The 25,659-nt window shown below is 36.0% G+C and overlaps 1 protein-coding gene and 1 non-coding gene across 8 annotated transcripts in view; one reads left to right on the forward strand and one right to left on the reverse strand.

The window, feature by feature from the left end:
- Window positions 1-25,659, reverse strand: part of USP15 (ubiquitin specific peptidase 15) — a 145,911-nt gene that overhangs the window by 52,475 nt on the left and 67,777 nt on the right. For 3 of the 7 annotated variants that reach the window (XR_004270618.1, XM_032284471.1, XM_032284484.1), the window contains 2 exons: window positions 24,667-24,728; window positions 1,222-1,308 (listed from right to left, as the gene is read on the reverse strand). Coding sequence is in view for 5 of the 7 variants with exons in the window: in XM_032284471.1 (XP_032140362.1) it covers window positions 1,222-1,308; window positions 24,667-24,728 (149 nt within the window). In the remaining 2 variants the exon portion in view is untranslated. Of the gene's footprint in view, window positions 1-1,221; window positions 1,309-7,606; window positions 7,795-12,454; window positions 14,593-24,666; window positions 24,729-25,659 lie in introns of those variants that run through there. The other 4 variants (XM_032284507.1, XM_032284520.1, XM_032284525.1 and 1 more) reach the window with 4 other exon arrangements.
- LOC116527882 lies at window positions 14,876-14,986 on the forward strand. The gene has a single exon (XR_004258772.1). It is a non-coding gene; the product is annotated as a U6 spliceosomal RNA (small nuclear RNA).

Genomic DNA, 25,659 nt, shown 5'->3' on the forward strand with positions numbered 1-25,659 from the left:
ATCTGTTTCTTAGCTGTTAGATTTCACTGATATGTAGACATATTTTTGGGTTAGTACTATGCTGTTTGAATTTTTATGTATTTAAAATACATTGTGATATTTAGTTTAAGACTAATCCTTCTTCATTATTATTCTTTCCCATAATTATTTTAGCTCTTGTCATCTACTTATAATTCATATGTATGTCAGAATCATTTTTGTCATCCTCCCCTAAAAGATAAATTTAAGGGAAAATTAATTCAACATGTAACTTTAATTATTGATGTTTCAATTTTAAAGATTATTTCTCAAAAAAGCTTTAGTCTTTTAGAATTTAGTCGCTGAGATAATCGGATGCCATTTAGAAACTGAAAAAATAAATACTAATATTTTATAATTAGTATAAGCATATAAGTATATACTAATATATAATCAGTATAAGTACTAGATAAATATCTAGTACTATATGTTAGTGTAAATATCTAAATACTTCCAACCTAATCCATAAATGGCACTATACATATAAAAAAATAAAAGGATAATCATCTCTAGATCAATATCCTTCCCATAATTTGGGTTAATTACAAATAATAAAGGCCTTCTTTTGACCCTTTTCAATAAAATGGACATGTCAATGTTCAAGGTAATACACTCAGAGTCAATACAAGGTAATACACTCAGAGTGAAGCCCAAGTAATCTTGACCTTCAACTTTTCTTATAGCAATAAAAGAACACACACTTTAACAAAATTTTTATAAATTCCATGATTCTAAATTTTATTTGGGAAGGGGTAAGGAAATTGTTTTTCTGAACTTCTCAAGAAAAAGTGATTGCCTTTTTCATAAAATTTTTTATGTGCTTTCCACTTGAGAATCACTGATACATACTTTTAAAAAATACTTTATTTTATGTGATTACATATCTAGTTCTAAAATGACATCTGAATTTATACTCTTCCTAAAAAATTGTGTTCTAACAAACTTCTAAATATATTTCAATTAATGTTTAGTATATAAAATTCTTTAAGTGTTTTATTTCTTTCAGTATATGTATTAAATCGAGAAGTAATTTAACTGCTTTCTTTTTTGTTAAGTTACTCAGGGAAGAACTAATCAGTAATTTAAAAGAAAACCAATTTTAATGCATTAAGACTTTTATCCTAAATTTTAGATACAAGAGATTTTTTGCAACCATAATAGGGTGATCAATTAAACAAAGAGTTTTTAAGATGCAGTGCTTACTTTCTGTTGTTGATGTTGTTATAATTATTTGATAGAGATGAAGGAGAGATCTTTGGTAAAGTTGAAAAATTGGATGCACCTGGGGACCTTTAAAAATATGAAAATGTTAAATTAGATAAAAAAATGAAGAATTTTAAAATTATGAAATAAAAAAGAACTAACAGATGACAATGTTTGTAGTAAATGAATGCTGAAAATAGATTTATGAGCAAAATCACTATATATCCTTTGGTCTTAAATTCTGAATGTATAAAAACATAAAGTACAAAAGGGAACTATTTTCAAATAAAATGTATCAAATTAAATATGCGACTTGCTATTATTCCTATAAATCTACTAACTATATATACCAATTTCTAAGTTTAGGTACCCATTTTTAACATTTTATGATCAATATCCATCAGTCAACGGAATTAAACTATTCTATTTTGTTTCTCACTGGTATACCACGGCATTCTAATTATGTACCACATTGACACAGAGATCAGAGAATGTTACCAATTCTTAAAAATTTAAGTCAATGGGGACAAAATAGATAAAAGAATTCCAAGCATAATCCCAATATGTTATATTTGGCCAAAGTAAAAAGTCATAAATCTGACTATAGTATACATACCTCATTAATTCAGAATCTTTTTGAAGAAATCGCAATACTATTGGTTTTTAATCAACAAATATGCATTAAAGGCATGATCTATAATCAACAAATCTATAATACAGCAATAATTTAAGTTCTTAAAGTTCACTAAAAGTTTTATTTTCCCTTGTAATTTTGTAAACATGTTATTTTAATTTACTAGGCAACATCTAGGCAAGGGGCTGTAAAAAGCTAGGTTTCAGTCCAATGACTCTGTCATTGTAAATTCTAAATTAGTGAGGCTTAAAATGATTCATTTAAAATATTATATTTACTCAGATGCTAACGAGCAATGAAATGGTCAACAGGCAGAAAAGCATAACCTACAAAATTAGCCTTTTTTAAAAGACAGAGTTCTGCTCCTGTTGCCCAGGCTGGAGTGCAATGGGGCAATCTCAGCTCACTGCAACCTCCGCCTCCTGGGTTCTTGCAATTCTCCTGCCTCAGCCTCCCGAGTAGCTGGGATTACAGGCATGTGCAACCACATCTGGCTAATTTTTTTGTATTTTCAGTAGAGCTGAGGTTTCTCCATGTTGGTCAGGCTAGTCTCAAACTCCTGACCTCAGGTGATCCACCTGCTTCGGCCCCACAAAGTGCTGGGATTACAGGCATGAGCCACCACACCTGGCCCAAAATTTGCTTTTAAGTGATTTGGATTTATCTAAATATATATACTTACAGTGCATTGTACAGAACAAATGGTGGGTAATAACAATTTTTAAATATAAAAAAATTTACATTTTTATTTATTTTTTTAGGGTTTCACTCTGTTGCCCAGGCTGGGGTGCAGTGAAACAATCATAGCTCACTGCAGCCTTGACCTCCCAGGCCCAAGAGCTCCTCCATCTCAGCCTACTGAGAAACTGCAACTATAGGTGCGTGTCACCATGTCTGGCTAATTAAAAAACAAATTTTTTTGCAGAGACAGAGATCTCACCATGTTGCCTGGGCTAGTCTCAAACTCCTGGCCTCAAATGATCCTCTTGCCTCGCCCTCCCAAAGCACTGGGATTACAGGTGTGATTACAGGCTGCACCAGGCATAATTAACTTTTAAAGTTTCATACATTATGAAATCTTAGAAAAAATTTTCTTTCTTCTGAAAGAGGTTCTTTTAGCTGATAAATGCTATCTATATGTTAATGGATTATGTTGTGAGATTTCTAGTTAGGTACCCTTCCGACAGAAATCCCTTTACCAAGATTTATTTTACTGTACTAAACTCAAAAACAAAATACAATCAACCAAGTTTTAATATAAAACAATGTAGAGTACACAGTTAAAAATTTTAATAATCCTAATATTCTCACATGATAGTTTTAAAACATTAATAAAGAATGGAAATATTTTGGCATTTTTGCCTCCACATTAAGAATTCTAAATTAGGAAAAAACATCTAAATTGATGACAGACTGAGTTATAACAAATTAAGGAGGTTAATTTTTTAACGTGTAATTCATTACAACTTTCAGAAACATATATATACAAATTGAATGTTCCCCTGAATCTTGCTTAAAGTAAAAATTATGGAAATAAAGATCCATTGCTTCGTCCAATAAAGTGGTTGAGGGATATATGTATATATTTATAAAATATATATACATATGGTATATACTTTGTGTATACAGACACATACCGTGTGTATGTGTGTATATATATACATATACATTTTTTTCTTTTCTTCCCATCTGTAGCCTTTTTTATTATTCATTAGCAACTCTAAGAACTGTATTAGAAGGAAAAGAAAATGAAATACCATAAAATTAATTTGTATTTTCAGTTTTTATGGAGTTCATTGAAATATTCAAACGCTTATTAAATATTACATGCCTCACCCTTGATAAGTACTGGGAATACACAGAAAGACACAGTTCCTGACCTCAAACAGCTCACAATCTAATAGGAAAAAATGACATATAAGCAAAATAACTGTAATATAACAAATTCTTATATAAAATTTTATGGGTGGTAACATGAGGTGATTTAAAAATGATGTGCAGTTAGAGGGATAGGTGGGAAGTAAAAGAGTATTACAGGTAGGAAGAATAACATATAGAAATCATGCAGAAACCGTGATGTGTTCAGGGAATTACCAGTAAATTCAGGTTGGCTCAAAGACTAGGAAGTACTGACAGGAAGAGAGGTTAGTTACTAAGGTAGGTATGATAGTAAAGAGTCTCTTTTATGCTCTATGAAAAAATCCGGATTTTATCCAATTGTGCTGGAGCATGTTAAAAGATTTTAAAAGGGTATCAACAAAATCAGATTTGTATTCTAGAAACTTTTAAGGAAGAGAAAAAGACTAAAGATTTGAAGACCAGTTAGGGAACTATAAAAACAACAAAGATAGGAATTAATAAGAGCTAGAGTTAAGAAAGTAGAGTGGGCAAAGGCAACATAGCTTGCATATTTAAGAAGTGGTTCTCAAAGTATAGTCCATGGATCCTGGGAGTCATCAAGACCCTTTTTAAGGTGCCCACTGATGAGGTCAAAACTATTTTCATAATAATATCAAAGTGTTATTTAAATGTTACTTGACCTCTTTCACTGAGTGGATGTTTGCTACTGGCAGTGCAAAAGCAATGGTGGATAAAACTGCTGACACCTTAGCATGAATCAAACAAGAAGCACTCATCTACTTCACCACCTCACAGTAAAAGTTTCACTTGAGAATATCCACATTGAAAAAATAAACAATCACTGATTTTATTGAATCTTAACCTTTAGTTACACTTTTTAATATTATTTGATAAACTAGGAAGTTTACATAAAGCATATCTGCTATAAACTGAAGTATCATGGCTGTCATGAGGAAAAGCTTGTGTAATTATTTGAACTGCACGAAATGCACATGGTACCAGTTACTGTTTTCAGGACACCACTCTTTTTTTCTCTTTTACATTAGGAAATGATGGTGTGTGCTTATTTGGACTTGGCTATTGATATGGTTTTGTTCTGTGTCCCCACCCAAATCCCATCTTGTAGCTTTCACAATCCCAGGTGTTGTGGGAAAGGCCTGGTGAGAGATGACTGAAACATGGGGGTGTGTCTTTCCCATGTTGTTGTTATTATAGTGAATGGGTCTCACAAGATCTGATGGTCTTAAAAATGGGAGTTTCTCTGCACAAACTGTCTTTCCTTGCCTGCCACCATCCATGTGAGACATGACTTGCTCCTCCTTGCTGTCTGCCATAATTGTGAGGCACTCCCCAGACACACAGAACTGTAAGTCCAAAAGACTTCTTTCTCTTGCAAATTGCCCAGTCTCAGGTATGTCTTTATTAGCAGTGTGAGAATAGATTAATACAGTAAATTGGTACCAGTAGAGTGGGGTGTTCCTGAAGACACCCATGAATGTGGAAGTGATTTTGGAACTGGGTAATAGGCAGAGGATGGAACAGTTTGGAGGACTCAGAAGAAGACAGAAAAATGTGGAAAGTTTGGAACTTCTTAGAGACTTAGAAGACTCAGAAGACAGGAAGATGTGGGAAAGTTTGGAACTTCCTAGAGACTTATTGAATGGCTTTGACCAAAATGCTGACAGTGTTATGGAAAGTCCAGGCAGAGGTGGTCTCAGATGGCAATGAGGAACCTGTTGGGAACTGGAGCAAAGGTAACTCTTATTATGTTTTAGCAAAGAGACTGGTGGCATTTTGCCCCATGCCCTAGATATCTGTGCAACTTTGAACTTGGGAGAGAATATTTAGGGAATTTGGCAGAATAAATTTCTAAGCAGCAAAGCATTCAGAAGGTGACTTGGGTGCTGCTAAAGGCATTCAATTTTAAATGAGAAAGAACATAAAAGGAGAGTTTGCAGCTTGACAATGCAATAGAAAGGAAAATCCCATTTTCTGAGGAGAAAGTCAAACCAGCTGTAGAAATTTGCAATAAGTAACAAGGAGTTGAATGTTAATTCCTAAGACAATGGGGAAAATGTCTCCAGGGCATGTCAGAGGTCTTCACAGCAGCCCCTCCCATCACAGGCCTGGAGGCCTAATAAGAAAGATGGCTTTACCAGCCAGGCCCAGGGCCACCCTGCTCTGTGTAGCCTAGGGACTTGGTACCCTGTATTCCAGCTGTTCCAGTCATGGCTAAAAGGGGTCAAGATACAGCTCAGGCTGTTGCTTCAGTGTGTGGAAGCCCCAAACCTTGGCAGCTTTCACGTGTTGTTGAGCCTGTGGGTGCACAGAAGTCAATAACTGAGGTTGGGGACCTCTGCCTAGATTTCAGAGGATGTATGGAAACGCCTGGATGCCCTGGCCTAAGTTTGCTGCATGGGTGGGGCCCTCATGGAGAACGTCTGCTAGGGCAGTGCAGAAGGGAAATGTGGGATTGGAGCCCCCATACAGAGTCCCTACTGGGGCCCCACTTACTGGAGCTGTGAGAAGAGGCTCACTGTCCTCCAGACCCCAGAATGGCAGATCTACTGACAGCTTGCACTCTGCACCTGGAAAAACTGTACACAATGCAGGCCCACGAAAACAGCCAGGCGTGGGGTTATACCCTCCAAAGCCACAGGGGCAGAGCTGCTTAAGGCCATGGGAGCCTACCTCTTGCACCAGCGTGACTTGGATATAAGACATGGAGTCAAAGGAGATCATTCTGGAGCTTTAAGATTTGATTACCCTGCTGGATTTCAGACTTGCATTGGGCCTATAGCCACTGTTTTGGCCAATTTCTCCCATTTGGAATGGGTGTGTTTACCCAGTGCCTGTACCCACATTGTATCTAGGAAGTAACTAACTTGTTTTTGATTTCACCTGCTCATAGGTGGAAGGGACCTGCCTTGTCTTGATTGAGAACTGGACTGTGGACTTCTGAGTTAATGCTGAAATGAGTTGAGACTTTGGGGGACTGGTGGGAAGGCATGACTGGTTTTGAAATGTGAAGATATGAGATTTGGGAGGGGCAAGGAGCAGAATTATATGGTTTGGCTCTGTGTCCCCACCCACATCTCATCTTGTAGCTCCCGTAATTCCCAGGTGTTGTGGGATGGACCCGGTTAGGTAGTGGGTGCAACCCACAGAGAACGAGCAGAAGCAGGGTGGAGCATCATTTCACCTAGGATGTGAAATGAGTTGGGGAACCTCCCTCCCCCAGTCAAGGGATGCCATTATGGTCTGTGCTACCTGGCCCAGGTACTACACTCTTCCCATTGTTTTTGCAATCTGCAGATCAGGGGATTCCCTTGTAAGTCTACAACACCAGGGCCCTGGGTTTTAAGCACAAAACTGGGTGGCTGTTTGGGCAGGCACTGAGCTACCTGCAGAATTTACTTCGTACCACAGTGGTGCCTGGAACCCCAGCGAGACAGAACCATTCACTCCCCTGGAAAAGGGGCTGAAGCCAGGAAGCCAAGTGGTCTCACTCAGTGGGTCTCATTCCCATGAAGCCCAGCAAGCTAAGAACTACTGGCTTGAAAGTTTCACTGCCAGCACAGAAGTCTGGAGTCGACCTGGGATGATCCAGCTTGGTGGGGGAAGTGGCGTCCACCATTACTGAGGCTTTAGTAGGTGATTTCCCCCAGCAGTGCTAAGGAGACTGGAAGATTTTGACTGGGGATAATTCATCACAGTGAGGCAGAGTGGCTGTGGCCAGACTGCTTCTCTCCATTCCTCCTCAACCGGGCAGGGCATCTCTGAAGGAAATGCAGCAGGCCCCAGCCAGAGGCTTACATATAAAACTCTCATCTCCCAGGGACACAGGACCTGGGTTAGAAATGGCTGTGGGTGTTGCTTCAGTGAACTTACTCTTTCCTGCCTGCAGGCTCTGAAGACAGCAGCTGATCCTGATAAGGGGGATTCTCCCAGCACAGTGCACCATCTCTGCTAAGGAACAGACTGCCTCTTCCAGAGGGTCCTTGACCCCCGTGCCTCCTGCCTGGGAGAGACCTTCCAACAGGGGTGGACAGACACCTGGCATCAGGCCAGCTTCCTGTATGATGAAGCTTCCAGAGGAAGTATTAGGCAGCAATCTTTGCTGTTCTGCAGCCTCCACTGGTGATACCCAGGTGAAGAGGGCCTGGAGTGAACCTCCAGCAAACTGCAGCAGACCTGCAGAAGAGGGGCCTGACTGTTAGAAGAAAAACTAACAAAGCAACAAAAACAACATCAACAAAAACACCCCTACACAAAACCCCCATCCAAAGGTCATCAGCCTCAAAGATCAAAGGTAGACAAATCCACGAAGATGAGGACAAACCAATGCATAAGTGCTGAAAACTCCAAAAACCAGAATGCCTCTTCTCCTCCAAATGACTGCAGCTCCTTTCGAGCAAGGGCACAAAACTGGACGGAGAATTAGACTGATGAATTAACAAAAGTAGGCTTCAGAAGGTGTATAACAACAAACTCTGCTGAGCTAAAGGAGCATGTTCTAACCCAATACAAGGAAGCTAAGAACCACGATAAAAGATTATAGGAACTGCTAACTAGAATAACCAGTTCAGAGAGGAACATAAATGACCTGATGGAGCTGAAAAACACAGCACAAAAATTTGTGAAGCATACACAAGTATCAACAGCTGAATCAACCAAGCGGAATAAAAGATATCACAGATTGAAGATCACCTTGCTGAAATAAGGGATGAAGATAAAATTAGAGAAAAAAGAATGAAAAGGAATAAACAAAGCCTCCAAGAAATATGGGACTATGTGAAAAAGACCAAACCTACAATTGATTGGTATACTTGAAAGTGATGGGGAGAATGGAACCAAGTTGGAAAACACAGTTCAGGATATTATCTGGGAGAACTTTCCCAATCCAGCAAGACAGGCTAACATTCCTATTCAGGAAATAGAGACCACCACTAAAATACTCCATGAGATCAACCCCAAGACACATAATCATCAGATTCCCCAAGGCTGAAATGAAGGAAAAAAATGTTAAGGGCAGCCAGAGAGAAAGGTCAGGTCACCTACAAAGGGAAGTCCATCAGTCTAACAGCAGATCTCTCTGTAGAAATCCTACAGGCCAGAAGAGAGTAGAGGCCAATAATCAACATTCTTAAAGAATTTTCAACCCAGAATTTCACATCCAGGCAAACTAAGCTTCATAAGCAAAGAAGACATAAAATCCTTTCCAAACAAGCAAATGCTGAGGGATTCTGTTACCACCAGGTAGCCTTTTAAGAACTCCTGAAGGAAGCACTAAACATAGAAAGGAAAAACTGGTACCAGCCACTACAAAAACACACCAAAATAAAATGACCAATGACACAATGAAGGAATTGCATTAACTAATACGCAAAATAACCAGCTAGCATCATGATGACAGGATCAAATTCACACATAACAATATTAACCTTAAATGTTAAATGGGCTAAATTCCCTAATTAAAAGACAGAGAGGCAAACTGGATAAGGAGTCAAAACCCACTGGTGTGCTGTATTCAGGAGACACATCTCACTTGCAAAGAAACACACAAAGGCTCAAAATAAAGGGTTGGAGGAGTATTTACCAAGCAAATGGAAAGCAAAAAAAAAAAAAAAAAAAAAAAAAGAAAAAAAGAAAAAGCAGGGGTTGCACTACTAATCTCTGATAAAAGAGACTAAATCAACAAAGATCAAAAAAGACAAAGAAGGGCATTACAGAATGGTAAAGGGATCAATGCAACAAGAAGAGCTAACTATCCTAAATATATATGCACTCAATGTAGGAGCGCCCAGATTCAAAAAACAAGTTCTTACAGAACTACAAAGAGACTCAGATTCCCATACAATAATAGTGGGAGTCTTTAACACCCTATTGTCAATATTAGATCAACAAGACGGAAAATTAACAAGGATATTCAGGACTTGAACTCTGGATCAAGTGGACCTCATTGACATCTACAGAACTCTCCACCATAAACCAACAGAATATATATTCTTCTCAGCATTGCATGGTACTTATTCTAAAACTGACTACATAATTGGAAGCAAAACATTCCTCAGCAAATGCAAAAGAATGGAAATCATAACAAACAGCCTCTCGGACCACAGTGCAATCAAATTAGAACTCGGGAGTAAGAAACTCACTCAAAACCACACAACTACATGGAAATTGAACAACCTGCTCCTGAATGACTCCTGGGTAAATAACAGGAGTTACGATAAATAACAAATAAGTAATGACTTTTTGGGAAATTAAGGCAGAAATAAAGAAGTTCTTTGAAACCAATGAGAACAAAGAGGCAATATACCAGAATCTCTGGGACACAGCTAAAGCAGTGTTAAGAGGGAAATTTAGGCCAGCTGTGGTGGCTTACGTCTGTAATCCCAGCACTTTGGGTGGCCGAGGCAGGCAGATCATGAGGTCAGAAGATTGAGACTATTCTGGCCAACATGGTGAAACCCCATCTCTACTAAAAATACAAAAAAATTAGCTGGCCGTGGTGGCATGTGCCTGTAGTCCCAGCTACTCAGGAGGCTGAGGCAAGAGAATCTCTTGAACCTGGGAGGTGGAAGTTGCAATGAGCCAAGATCATGCCACGGCACTCCACCCCTGGGTGGCAGAGTGAGACTCCGTCTAAAAAAAAAAGGAGGAAAATTTATGGCACTAAATGCCCATATCAGAAAGCTGGAAAGATCTGAAATAGAAACCCTAATATCACAATTAAATGAGCTAAAGAAGCAAGAGCAAACAAATTCAAAAGCTAGCAGAAGACGAGAAATAACTAAGATGACAGCAGAACTGAAGGAATGAGAGACTGGAAGAACCCTTCAAAAAAAAAATCAATGAATCCAGGAGCTGGCACAGACAAGGATGGCCTCTCTCACCACTCCTATTCAACTTAGTATTGGAAGTTCTGGCCAGGGCAATCAGGCAAGATAAAAAAATAAAGGTATTCATATAGGAAGAGAGGAAGCCAAATTGCTTGTTTGCAGATGACAAAATTGTATATTTAGAAAACTCCACTGTTTCTGCCCCAAAACTCCTTAAGCTGATAAGCAACTTCAGCAAAGTCTCAGGATATAAAATCAATGTGTAAAAACCACAAGCATTCTTATATATCAACAACAGACAAGCAAGAGAGCCAAATCATAAGTGAACTCACATTCACAATTGTTACAAAGAGAATAAAATACCTAGGAATACAACTAACAAAGGATGTAAAGGACTTCCTCAAGGAGAACTACAAACCACTGCTCAAGGAAATAAGAGAGGGCAGAAACAAATGGAAAACATTCCATGCTCACAGATAGGAAAAATCAGTATCGTGAAAACAGCCACACTGTCCAAATTAATTTATAGATTCAATGCTATTCCGATCAAGCTACCATTATTTTTCTTCACAGGATTAGAAAAAATTTCTTTAAATTTCATATGGAACTAAAAAAGAGCCCATATATCCAAGATAATCCTAAGCAAAAAGAACAAAGCTAGAGGCATCATGCTACCTGACTTCAAACTATACTACAAGGCTACAGTAACCAAAACAACATGGTATTGGTAACAAAAAAGATATATAGATCACTGGAACAGAACAGCAGCCTCAGAAATAACCTCACACATCTACAACCATCCGATCTTCAACAAACCTGACAAAAATAAGCAATCGGGAAACGATTCCCTATTTAATAAATAGTGCTGGGGAAACTGGCTGGCCATATGCAGAAAACAGAAACTGGACCCCTTCCTTACACCTTATACAAAAATTAACTCAAGATGGATTAAAGATTTAAAAGTAAAACTCAAAACCACAGAAGAAAACTTAGGCAATACCATTCAGGATATAGGCGTGGAAAAAGACTAAAACACCGAAAGCAATAGCAACAAAAGCCAAAATTGAGAAATGGGATCTAATCAAACTAAAGAGCTTCTGCATAGGAAAAGAAACTATCATTAGAGTGAACAGGTAACGTACAGAATGTGAGAAAGTTTTTGCAATCTATCCATCTGACAAAGGGCTAATACCCAGAATCTACAAGGAACTTAAACAAATTTACAAGAAAAAAGCAAACCACCCCATCAAAAAGTGAGTGAAGGATATGAACAGTCACATCTCAAAAGAAGACATTTATGTGGCCAACAAACAAATGAAAAAAGCTCATCACTGGTCATTAAAGAAATGCAAATCAAAACCACAATGAGATACCATTTCACACCAGTCAGAATGGCAATTATTAAAAAGTCAGGAAACAACAGATGCTGGGGAGGCTATGGAGAAACAGGAATGCTTTTACACTGTTGGTGGGAGTGTAAATTAGTTCAACCACTGTGGAAGACAGTGTGTCGATTCCTGAAACATCTAGAACCAGAAATACCATTTGACCCAGCAATCCTATCTGCCTAACTCAGTGAATCAGTATTTTCCAAATGACCAAAATGCATGACATTACATGTGAAAGATTTTACTATTATAAAAGATTCACTGATATGGTTTCAGATACCATCATTAAACTTGAAGACTTAAACCACCACACTGGTTCATGTGGTATTAATGATCTGAAAATACTCCTTTTCAACTATGTATGTGTGTGAGGCTGAATTTGCTTCATGTACTTCACCCCAAATATTGTATTATAATACATTAAATGCAGATGCATATACAAGAATTTAGCTGTCCTCTGTTCAGTCAGATAGTAAAGAAATTTGCAAAAATAAAAAACAATGAAACCCTTTTTGGTAATTTTATTGTTTTGAAAAATAGTTATTTTCATAAAGATGTTATTTATGTCAAAATACAATGGTTTGTATTGTTACTTAAAAATACCTTAAAATCTTATTTCAATTTCAAGCATAACAAACATTAACACATATAACCCATATAACAGAAGTTCTTTGGGTCTTTAATAATTTTTAAGAATGTAAAGGGGTATCGAGATCAAAATGTTTGAAAACTTCAGATTAGGAGGTGGAATCTGCAAGACTTGCTGACTAATTAGACGAGAAAAGGAAGGCTGGAGGAGGAACTCAGGATGGCTCTTGGATGGTACTTGAAATAGGGAATACAGGAAATGGCTGAGGATGTGAGCGGGAGGGGTAAAAAGTTTTGGTTTAATCTGAGGTGGTGAGTCCTACATGAAATTTACAAAAAATATGGAATTCAGAAAAGTGGTCTAGTCTAGAAATAAAGAATGGCATATCTGTGTCAGTTTGAGCTGGGAGAGAGGATTAGCACAGAATCCTCTAATTGTGAACACCTGCTATGATATGAAAAAAAGAGTTCTGACAGAAATCAATGAATGTCAATGCATTTAAGGTCTGGGCAGAGCTGCTGCTGTAGTCAGTGAAGCTGCACTACACCATGCCAGGGAGGGCCTGTTACATGGACTACATATGATACGAATGATGCCCCCTAGAGCTGTGCACGATTTGCAAAACCAAATGTGGCAACCCTAAAGAGGAAGTGAGCTAGACAGACAAATGACTGGTCAGAGAGGTGAAGTCCTTGGAATAAAAGGTGGTATCATGCATTCAAATTCAGGGAATTTCTTTAGGAGATGGTTATCAAAAAGAAATACTAAAGAAAGGCAAATAAACTAGGTTAAAAAGGACAAATAAGAACTTTGTTAAATCCTGAATAGGTGGCAAGCAACATTAAGTATAGCTTTTTAAAAGTAGGTGGTTGTCAAAGAAAGAAAAGCTAAAGGATGGTACATGGAATAAGTGTATGGTTTTTGGTTTTAAAAATGCAAGATGTGTTTATGTTCATAGGCTGAGGGGGAAGATGACATTAGAAAAGAAATAAAAATAATGAACTGTGTTTACCATATGTGTGGCAGTATGCTAGGCACTTAAGTATTTAAGAGAGAAGAGATAATAAAAGAAAAAGCAAGGAATAGGAAGCATCAAGATAAATACTATAGGTAGAGAGACTGTGGACGTGGCCGATAGGTAAAAAAGTATAACAATTTTACAACACTATTACAGACATTACTGATGAGTGATAACACGTCATTTATCTCTTCTGATTCCAACTTCTTACTCAGATTACACACGGTCCAATCTAGCTAACATTTGTGGAGTTAATATCAGGTTATTTAAGGGTTGACTAGTCAGTCTGTGGATGATAACCAGAGCCCTTTAGCTCTCTTTCTGTGACGTAATGTAGAAATTAAACTGTTCACTAGCAACTCTGCTCTAGTGGCTTTCTAGAGAAAGAAGAGAAAAAATGCTAAGAATATCATACATTAACTAAACATCAAACCACTTACCTAGAATTAAACTAATTTTGGCCAGTTTGGGCTAGGTGTAACATATCGTCTCTTAAGACAGAGAAAGGTAAGGCTCCCATTTAGCCGAAGTGGTTTCATCAAGAGAGAAAATGCGGCCTTACTCCTAACAAATGAATGTTTGCAGAGACGAATTTCCTTATACCCAATATGTTTCAACTAAAAACATGCAATTCAAGGCTAAGCTGAGCTTCTTATTTCAACAGAAAAACATAACTTGCTTTTGGCAAGTCAACCAAACATTTAACACTTGTGGAAATCTAACACCATACTGAACAACCAAAATATAGAGAAGTCTGAACATTGACACAGCAAAAGTTATTTAAAGATTTTTATATTTTCAAACCCAGCATTGTAAAATAACCTTATTTGATAAAAATCTAACATCATAAAACCAAAATCATCTTAACAAAAAACAAGACCAACATTACACTCTCCATTTCTAACAAGTTCTGAAAGAAAATGAAAATTCCAAATCTCCTAAACAATTAAACACTTTTACTGTTGTAAGATACAGATTAGTTCAGTTCAACAGCATTTGCTGTGGGCTTCCTATATGCCAGGAAGGGTGTTAGGTACCTAAAGACATACAAAAGAGAGTTTAAGCAGATTTGTATTATATATAAATTGCTTTTCATAGCTCTATTTTTCTTTATTTTGACTGCTTACTTTTACATATATTTGATAACACAAAACATTCCATTTTAAAGAACTGAAACTAAAATAATTTTTCAGCCATTATGAACCTAAGCACCAAACTTGCAACCCATTTTTATTTAAACTTTATTACAGAAATTTTGAAATATACATTAACCCTTGTGTACCTAATATCAGAAACTCAGCTTCAAAAATTAACATTCTAGTGCTCGCTTCAGCAGCACATACATATACGACAATGGAAACGACACAGAGAAGATTAGTATGGAGCCTGCAAAAGGATCACATTTAAAAATTAACATTCTGCCATACTTATTTTTTCTACAATCCCTGCAGCTTCCCTCCAACCCCCTCTTTTACTGGAATAGTCCAAAGCAAATTCTAGACACCCTTAATTTCACCTGTAAATACTATAGTATATATCCCTAAAAAATAAGGGATTTTTTGTTTTAATCAGTGCATATCATTATCAGTCCCAATCCAATAACCAGTTTGTGTTCAATTTTTTTCCAACTTCTTAACTGTTTTTCCTCCCAGTTGGTTAGTTTGAATCAGGATCCAAAAAACCTCATACATTTGCAGATTAATTTTTACAACTGCAAAGGCCCTTATTGCTCCTACCAGCTAACTTCCCTGATTTCATCTTACTGTGACTACATTTATTTTCCATTCATCCTGACTTCTATATCTATTTATATAGTTAATCTTGATTTATATGTGTTAACTGTAAATTACTGAAATCCTTTTTAGAATAAAAGGGTTTTATTCTAAATAAAATAGGGGGAGAAAGGAAGAAAGTGTTCAATAATTATTTGTGAGTACCTAAGAATGTAAAGCATCTATATGAGAATTCTAAATTTAAATGACATGCATTTACACATATACTGTTTAAAGTTTCTAACTTCAATTACATTTAGGTACAGCTTTTAAATATTGCATCTAATACTAGTTCATCTTGATTGACCACGCTCTGTTTGGTAAAACTTGGAGACATAGTATGAGGTTGTTTTTCCGGAACTCAAAGTAAGTAGAAATTTTAGTTGTAAAGATCTGTTTCATCTACATGCATTTTTAGCATTCCAAAGGAAAATCTGCACAAATATTTAAGATCTAATGAGTGTTAAATCAAATGACCTCTAAGTACGGAATTATGGGGTAGTGTTTCTATATATGCATAAGGATTTCCAAAAAGGAGCTGGAATTTATATAACTAAAATTACAATATAAACACAGTTTACTGGTAAACAGCAGTAGAAAGGAACTTTATTCTAACATTATTAGAATGCCTTTCTCTTCAGGTGACAAATACCTATAAAGGGTGTGTATGTTTAAATGAATTTATAAAGTAGTTTCTCTCCCTGTTCAGGAATCCTGCCTCTCTAACCAAGTCCCACTTTATGTTTCTTCTTTCGGTATAATTCATGATGAGTGCGCTATACTAGTTGTTCCCTTTTCTATTTATCGCCTTTTTCCCGGTTATGTATTTCTCATTCCCATCATGCTGCCAAATACTATAGGCTAGTTTAAACAATGTTCTCCATATGTTAGGTACATTAATCAACGCTCTCTGTTCTCTATTCCTTCCATCTTTGCAACATTCAGCATTTCTGACCATACCCTTTCTTCTAAAAGTTCTTTTCCTTTAGACTCTGTGACAAAATGGGATCCAAGTTTCCCCGGGTCTTCATGATTATTCTATTTGATGCCAACTGTTCTTTATTGTTTCAGGATGCTCTTCAAGGTTTTGGTACGTTGTTCTTTACATTTTTGGTTAGGTAATTCATATACGCTTATGTTCCTGTTGCTAGGAATATGACTCCATACCTGCAGTTCTCAGTACTCCATACTGCTGTTCCCTTTCTTTAATTGTATCCTAAGCACTTTTGTTTGGCTATTCCATTACCTCAAACTTTAAAGTCTCAAAAAAAGTCACTCTATGTCTGTTTTCTAATGAGAATGATAACATAAAATTAGGCATAAAAGGAAATTTAAGCCTTCAAAATGTCTTTTAAAATGTAACAGCTGGGCATGGTGGCTCACACCTGTAATCCCAGCACTTTGGGAGGCTGAGGTGGGCAGACTGCTTGAGCTCAGAAGTTCGAGACCAGCCTGGGCAACATGGTGAAATCCCATCTTTACAAAACAACCAACCAACCAACCAACCAACCAAAACATCCCCCAAAATTAGCCAGGTGTGGTGGTGTGCCTGTAGTCCCAGCTACTTGGGAGGCTGAGGTAGGAGGATCACCTGAGCCCAGGAAGTCAAGGCTTTGGAGAGCTGTGACTGCTCCACTGCACTCCAGCCTGGGTAATGAGAGTGAGACCCTGTCTTAAAACAACAACAAATGAAAGATTTTGGAATATTACTCTAGATTTATAGTTCACAGATTACATTTCAAACTGAATACTGGTTATTAAAATATATGAACTGGCTGAATGACAACAAATAAAGAATGGCTAGAGTCATCTTTCAACTTCCACAAACCAAATCACTCAACTCTTCCCTTCTGGTATTTGAACAAAGTTAAAATTGGTGACAGATTTTTAAACTTTCATAGAAATTACAAATGCTTATTTTCTATTACCTATGATAACCATAGTTCATAAAATCTCATGTTCCAAATGGAAATTATCATGCTATATACTTAGTACAATTTATTAACTGTTAAAATGAAATTAATATTTTAGGTGATATGTTTCCTAATATGTATTTTACTAATTTTTAACCGAATAGGTCTATGCATCATTTCTGAATCCATTTAGCTTTGCAGTTATAAATGCAAACAGGGATTAACTACTCTCTAAAAATTTCTAAAGAAGTTTAAGATGGTGCAAAAAAACAAAAACAGAATATTGCAGAATCACCTAGGTGCTTACTATTTGTCCCAACCAAAAAAGTAGTACGCAATGGTATTTATAAAGTTCTTCCTCTCTCAAAGCAGAGCACTCAGGAAGACAGTGCTGTGAAAATACTACTGGGTCATGAGATTAAGTTTAGGGTGTTTCAGTCATCAATTTGGAATTCCGTTAATCAGACACCACAAATGGCAGAGGGACGGTGTATGAGTAAGAGGTATTAGCATGGTTTTCCATTTGACCTTTTTCTGCCACTCAAGTCCTATTCTGGATGATGGTAAATTTTTCTCTGGATGTTTTCTAGTTGAAGAAAATCATACCTTCAAAATCATCAATGACTCTTAATTTTTTTACACCAAATACTTACGTACATGTCTTTTGACAATACTTTTTCACTAATTAATGAAAATAAATAAATTTAAATCAAATTATCTCTTTAGGAACCCCCAGGCCTCTACAATTATTCCACTGTAAAATCAATTTTTAGAAATATAAGATTTTACTAGCTATATGTCTCCAATAGAATAATTAGACTGCCCAATTAACATCCTAAAAAAAAATAAATGGTGAAATTTAACAGAATTTTAAGACTGGAGGGGAAACTTTTTCTAAGGTATCATTAGAAAAGATCATGTTTTAGCTGGGCATGGTGGCTCACGCCTGTAATACCAGCACTTTGGGAGGCTAAGGCAGGCAGATCAAGAGGTAAGGAGATTGAGACCATCCTGGCCAACCTGGTGGTGAAACCATCTTAAAAAAAAAAAGAAAAGATCATGTTTTTAAGAGGCTATGAGAAACCAGACTTAAAAACTAGATTAGAAATGCAAGTCTTGATAAAATAAGTAGTGTTTTAAAAATGTAGCATGAATACAAAAATAAAAATATCAAATTATATGTTGATATTTAGTCAAAAAATTCAGTCAGAAAGGTTTTTTTTGAGACAGAGCCTCACTCTGCTGCCCAGGGTGGAGTGCAGTGGCTCAATCTCAGCTCACTGCAACCTCCACTTTCTGGGTTAAACTGATTCTCCTGCCTCAGCCCCCTGAGTAAATGGGACTACAGGCACTGCCACCACCCCTGGCTAATTTTTGTATTTTTAGTAGAGATAGGGTTTCACCATTTGGCCAGGCTGATCTTGAACTCCTGGCCTCAAGTGATCCGTCCCCATTGGACTTTCAAAGTGCCGGGATTATAGGTGTGAGCAATTGTGCCTGGCTAGAAAACTTTTGAGTATCTTTTGGGTAGGTTCTTAGATTTCTAACACAGATTTCGAGTTGTTTTAGGTGCTGATTAAAAGCATATACATAGATTTTTTTGGTAACTAAAAGACTACATGTTTTAAATAAAATTATATTTTACCCTTAACATTTTTTGAATTTTTAGCATTTCTTCTCAAGTAGCCCAAAAATTTATGCTTCAGCAGAGGATACAGAGTTTCAATTCTAATCCAAATGGGCCTAATACAATTTTAGGACATCAGAGCACTAAGTAGGTTCCCGTATTTTCAGTTGTATAGAACAGATAAAATACTAACACATGGTTTCACATGTGCCTACTTATGGTAGTATTCTTATATTTTCTTGTTCACAGAAGTACTTAAAGTGCAAATTCCCTGGCTAACTATAAAGATTTATATTTTGGTGGTCTGGGATGGGAACCGTGGATGCCACTGACAATGTGGTTAACATAGTAAATGTCAATAAACATTACCAAAAAAATTTCTGATTGTCATCTTTAGATCAACAGCATTGGTGTCACCTGCAAACTTATTAGAAATGAGCCACACCCAGATATAATGAATAAGAAATTCTGAGGATGGGGCCCAAGAAACTGTTTTAATAAATTCTACCAGTGAATCTTCTATCACCATTACAATTTTAATTATTTTTCCTTCATATTTGACATCCTAGCTAGGAACTGGTTATGTACAACATGATGGACAAATTCCAGGTTAGTGATATTTATTAGCAAGAGCATTTTCATTCCATCTTGAGGGCCAGAGGTTGTCTTCTGACAAATATGTGACAATTTTGAGGCATATAAACTGTTCGATATCTTCATTAATCTTGAAGTCCTTCCTAAGGACCTAAAATTACATGCCTTGTGCTGGAGTTAAATTTGCCTAAGTTAATGTCATGTGTTTATAACGTGCTTTTCTGATTTTTCTTTCTTCTTCCCCTTTTTGAGAGACAGGGTCTCTCTGTCGCACAGGCTGGAGTACAGTGGTGTGATCATAGCTCTTTGCAGCCTTGAACTCCTGGGCTCACACAATCCTCTCACCCCAGCTTCCGGAGTAGCTAGACTATATAGATGCATGCCACCACACCTGGCTAATTTTTGTATACTTTTGTAGAGACAGGGTCTTGCTATGCTGAACAGAGTCATCTTGAGCTCCTGGGATCAAGTGATCCTCCTATCTTAGCCTCCCAAAATGGTAGGATTACAGGTGTGAGCCACTTTGCCAGGCCTAAAATGTACTTTTCAATGAATACAGAGGCATTCCATTTGTGTTTTTTGTTTGTTTGGTTTTTTTTTTTTTTTTTGAGATAGACTCTCACTCTAACACCCAGGCTGGAGTGCAGTGGCACAATCCTGGGTTACTGCAGCCTCTGCCTCCTGGGTTCAAGCAATTCTCCTGCCTCAGTCTCCTGAATAGCTGGGACTACGGGTGCCTGCTACCACACCTGGCTAATTTTTGTATTTTTGATAGAGATGGGGTTTCACCATGTTGGCCAGGCTTTTAGAATTCCTGACCTCAAATGATCCACCCATCTTGGCCTCCCAAAGTGTTCAGATTATAGGCATGAGCCACTGAGGCCGGTCTCATCTGTTTTTTTTTTTTTTTTTTTAAGCCAGCATTCATCCAGAAAAATGAATCTGCATCCTAGCTTAAACTATAGAAATATAAATTTAGCAGTGATACTTCCTCAAACTTGTTTCTTTTTTCTTCCTCTTATCTCTACTCTGATTTCCTTCTACTGTGTTTTTTGTATGTTCTTAAATATTTATGAATCTCATTGTTTCTCTCTCAGCTGTATGTTTTAAAGCTTCATCTAGTTTTAAAGATCTTACCATTGTTACTACCATCCCATTTCTTTTATTTGCTCTATATACCAGTGATGGATATTATCTCCAAATTCCCACTACCATAAACCATGCAGCTACAAAGATTATATCCTCAAAGATTTGTATAAAGATTCCTCTGAGTGCTGGGTCAGATGGATTAAACGCTTCTGATTTAATTAACTACTTACTGATTTATAGCATGATAGTATTAGTTTATACTTGCATCGTAAGTACACATGTCTACACAATAATTGGCATCAGCAAACTTTTAAATATTTGTCATTTTGATGGGTGAAAAACTATATTCATTTACTTTCATCTTTTCGGATTATTAGTGAGTTTGTCTGTCTTCTCATCTGTCAGGACTCGGCTACCCTTTATTTAAATTGTATGTTCATATCTTTTATCTATTTTTTTAAAAGCGATTTTTCTTTGTTTCTGTTAAGTTATAGGGGTTCTTGATATATCATTATAGGTATTATTCCCTTTAGGTTTTAAAAGTTCCAAAGCTGACATCTGACTTTTAACTCTGTGTATAGTTCTTTCAACAAAAATCCTTAATTCTGATATAATCAGATCCATTAAATTTTCACATTATGTTCTATGGTCCCTATGATGTAGCTATTCTCCAAAATTTCGATGATTCACTTCATTCATTCATCTATTCATTCAAAGATGGAGTCTCACTCTGTTACGCTGTCTAGAGTGCAGTGGCACCATCTTGGCTCACTGAAACCTCCGCCCTCCCAGTTTCAAGCGATTTTCCTGCCTCAGCCTCTTGAGTAGCTGGGACTACAGACCCCCACCACCATACCCAGCTAATTTTTGTATTTTACTAAAGGCAGGGTTTCACCATGTTGACCAGGCTGGTCTCAAACACCTGACTTCAAATGATCCACCTGCCTTGGCCTCCCCAAGTGCTGGGATTCCAGGTGTGAGCCACCATGCCCAGCCTCATCACTTTCAAGTGTTATATTTCTTATTCAGGTCTCTAAACCTTCTAGAGTTAGCCTTTGCATATAAAGCAGAAGGTAGAAATCTAGCTTTCTTTTTCTCAAAATAGCCAGTACTCCCACTAAATCTAAGTAATCATCTGTTTTCAGCAACTTCACTACCTACTTGTGCCACACCATATATCAAGTTGTCAAATATACATGAATCTTTTTGAGAGTACTAGTTTATACCAGTATTTGCCTTTCTTTTGCTAGCATTATATTGTTTTTATTAGTATAATTTTACAGTAACTCTCAATTACCTTATAGATCTAGTGTTCCCTCCTTTCTCTTTTTTGTCGACACTGACTCAGCTAATTCTGGACCTGTACTGGTCAATGCTAACTTTAAAACGAGTTTGTCAAGTTTCTTGACAAAAGAATTTTGAGTGGCACTGATGTGCTCAAGAGAAAACAGGCATTACTAGGTACTGTAAGCCATACAGTACATGACAATCTTTTATTTTCTCATAAACTTAAATTTTTTTTCTCATGAAGATTTTATGCATTTTAAATTAGGTTAATTTTTGTTAGACTATTTTCTAAGTGGGTTTCTCACGATAAATGGCAGGGGTTAGAAATCTGTGGCTCACAGGCCAAATCCAAGCTTGCTATCTACTTACAAATAAAGTTTTACTGGAACACAGGCATTGGCATGTGTTGTCATGATGTCTAAGGCTGCTTTCATACTACATCAGCAGTTATAGTTATGACAGAGGCCATATGGCCCACAAAGCTGAAAACATTTATCTGGTCTTTTATAAAAAAGATTGTTGATCCCTCGGTATAGAAAAAACAACTGCTTTTTATAAATTAATCTTATATTAGACAATCTTGCTGAATATTCTCAGTTCTAGTAGTTTTCTGACAGTTTTGGATTTTATACAAATGGCTATATCATACACAGACAGTGAATTTTGTTTCTTCTTCCTAATCTCCTACTCTTAAATTGAGCTCAAAATTTCTCAATGAAATATAACTTTTGCTATAAACTTGGCATAAGTTAGAATTTCCCTTTATTCTTAGTTTTCTGAGAATCTTTTCATACACAGGTGCAAATCTTTTTTCGTATTCTAGTAAATTGTTATTTGGCAATTTATGACATACTGGTGTATAGTATTTCTTATATTTTATAGTGAATGGATACTTAACTTTTCTATGCTTTAATATATGGCATCCTTATTAAACTAGTAGATCCAGTGAAAAATGAGACTATTAATTGTACTTTTGTACATCTCTAGCATAGCAATTGTATTCACCAATATTTATTGCATTTGTATGATGTGATGGGTATTATATTGGAAATTGTGTCTTCTTTTACACAAAGCAAGTACTACAGTTGTTGAAATAAATAAAAATAATATTGTGCTATATTAGATAATAAAAGAAAATATAAAATTAGTCTTATCTTTCTGGTGAAAATCAGTCATTTTTAAGTAAAAAAAGATCTCTCAATCTTTAGAACTCATTTTTTTTTATATTAATCCATAAACAATTTTATAATTTCAAAAATTATTTAAAGACATAGCAAGTACACAGCAACCTGAACATGTTAGGAAACAACAGTGGTTCTGCTTTAAAGACTAAAAGTAAATATTCACACAAAAAATTCCTAACTTCCAAACCTTCACCAGTTATAAAATCTATATAATTCAACCCACATGCTTTTAATATCAATATCTTAATAAAAGTACTACTTTTATACTAAGTTCTACCCTTGTACTACATTCAACAAAGTATGGTAAGTATAAAAATAACCTTCATGTAATTAATGTATTTATGTGCCTTCTCATATTTTAAATGAAAAAAAAAAAAAAAAAAAAAACAAAAAACAACTTCACATAAGATAAAAAGGATAGAAAACCACTTATAAAAGGGAGAATGTAGTTTTATGTTATTTGTTTATGTTTTTTGAGACAGTTTCACTCTTGCCTAGGCTGGAAATACAGTGGTATAATCTCGGCTCACTGCAACCTCCTGGGTTCAAGTGATTCTTGTGCCTCAGCCTCCCAACTAGCTGGGATTACAGACATGTATCACCATTCCTGGCTGATTTTTGGATTTTTAGTAGAGATGGGGTTTCACCATGTTGGCCAGGCTGGTCTCAAACTCCTGACCTTGTGATTCACCTGCCTTGGCCTCCTAAAGTGCTGGGATTACAGGCATGTGCTACCACGCCTGGAGAGTGCATTGTAGTTTTAAACAAAATAAAGTAGATTTTTTTTTTATTTGCTTGGTTGAAACTTACTAAGCTGTTATTAATGGATTCTAAAAATCATTATTTAAAGAATCTCAAAATACAGGTTCACAATCCCTTATCAGAACATCTGAAATTCCAAAGCTCTGAAAACCTAAAAAATTTTTTCACAGTTCATTTGGTGGTAATTTGGCTTAAACTGATAAAATGCTATTTATAGTCTTTATTTATCCCACTTAGTATGAATATTTGCTAAAGAAATATTCATGTGTTTGATTATAAAGTGTTCTCTTGCAGAAACAAAAACATTACAGTAACAGCTGGGACATGTACCATATTACTTCTTAAAGCTTTGAGAAGTCTGAATATTTAAACACAACTGGTCTTAAATGTTTTGATAATGGAGTGTGGATCTATTAATTCTAAAACAGCTAAAAAGATTCCTAACTCTTCTTTCATTTACCCTCAAAAATACCTTATATACTCCTCTATTTCTGTTTATTTAAAACTTTCATTTAAATAAATACTACTTTCACATCAGATTCATTTTGATAAAGAAATATTTTAAGATACTTTTAAAAGGCACAAAAATGCTTCAAAAATTAATATTTAATGATTTGACTGTATTAGACAATGCAACTTTCTCACTTATACCATATGTTTACACTATACCTTAAGATATTTGAATTGGAAGGTTTTATAATAGTAACATATTAATTAATAGCAAATTTAGATAGCTTGTATACTAAGAATAAAATACTCAAATATAAAGAAGGCATGAATGTTTGCAATATACAACTAGGTTCTTCCATCACTGTGGATTTGATTATCCAACATCAAAGGCTTCAAAATCATAAAATAAGCCATAAGAAGTGGGAGCACTTACTTAGGAGTAGAAGGACCCCTTGGCCATGTTCCATCTTCATTTTTCTGTTCTATCACTAATACCTGCAAACATGACACAATAAAAGGATGTTTTTCCATAACTCTGAAGTTAAAATAACTTTAGAAGCTTAGCTGAATACACTAAGAAACTAAAGTAACTCTGTGATTATTTAAAGGAAACAGCAGACAAGGTGAACAGGTAATCTGTATTACCATTTCAAAGCTAGGCACTGGAGACTAAAATACCTCAAATAAGAAATCAGTAATGATCGTGAGAAGGAATCCTAGAAGATAAACTGTAAAGAAAACCACTGGTTCCATGATTTTAAGTATAAGAAAACTTAAACCAAGTACACAGAACATAAATTCCCTGTATTTAGAGAATATATTTTCTATTTGTATTTGTAGCTTATAACAGAGAACTGTGTAAAGAACAATAAATATTTGCAGTTGTTAAACATACTGACATAGAATCTTGGCTAACTTATTTTTATGCAAATGCAGACAAAAGGTGACACAGACAATTCTAAATTACAGATTATGTAGAATTCATTTGGGGTTTTGAAATTAGTGTGTATTTATATTACCACAATGGAAATTATAGAATCTTTAAATATACAAATGACAGAGTCCCATTTATGAGAATAAGACTGAAGTTCTGTTACAGCATGGTTGAAGTTGACATATTAGAAATCACCTCTAATAAACAAAAAGTATAGGCTTAGGCAGAGCTATATTTTATTTTAAAACACCCTAAAATCTTTCCTCATATCTTTCAGTCTAACAAAGAAGTCTTTCTCTTAGTTTTTGATATGGATTAGTCTGTTGTAAAATTTAGCAAAATAATGAAGAAAAACTTAGCAAAAATAATTAAATTTGCAAAGGAACTATGTGATAATACCAATAAAAAGTTAATATCTATAATTTCCATGCGAAAACTGTAATACAGACAAAATGACTTGAAGTAAATCCAAGGCATTACAAATTTGAATAC

The sequence above is a fragment of the Sapajus apella genome, unplaced genomic scaffold, assembly GCF_009761245.1.
Source record: "Sapajus apella isolate SASKATOON/1434 unplaced genomic scaffold, GSC_monkey_1.0 scaffold2, whole genome shotgun sequence".
In the NCBI taxonomy this organism is placed as follows: domain Eukaryota; kingdom Metazoa; phylum Chordata; class Mammalia; order Primates; family Cebidae; genus Sapajus; species Sapajus apella.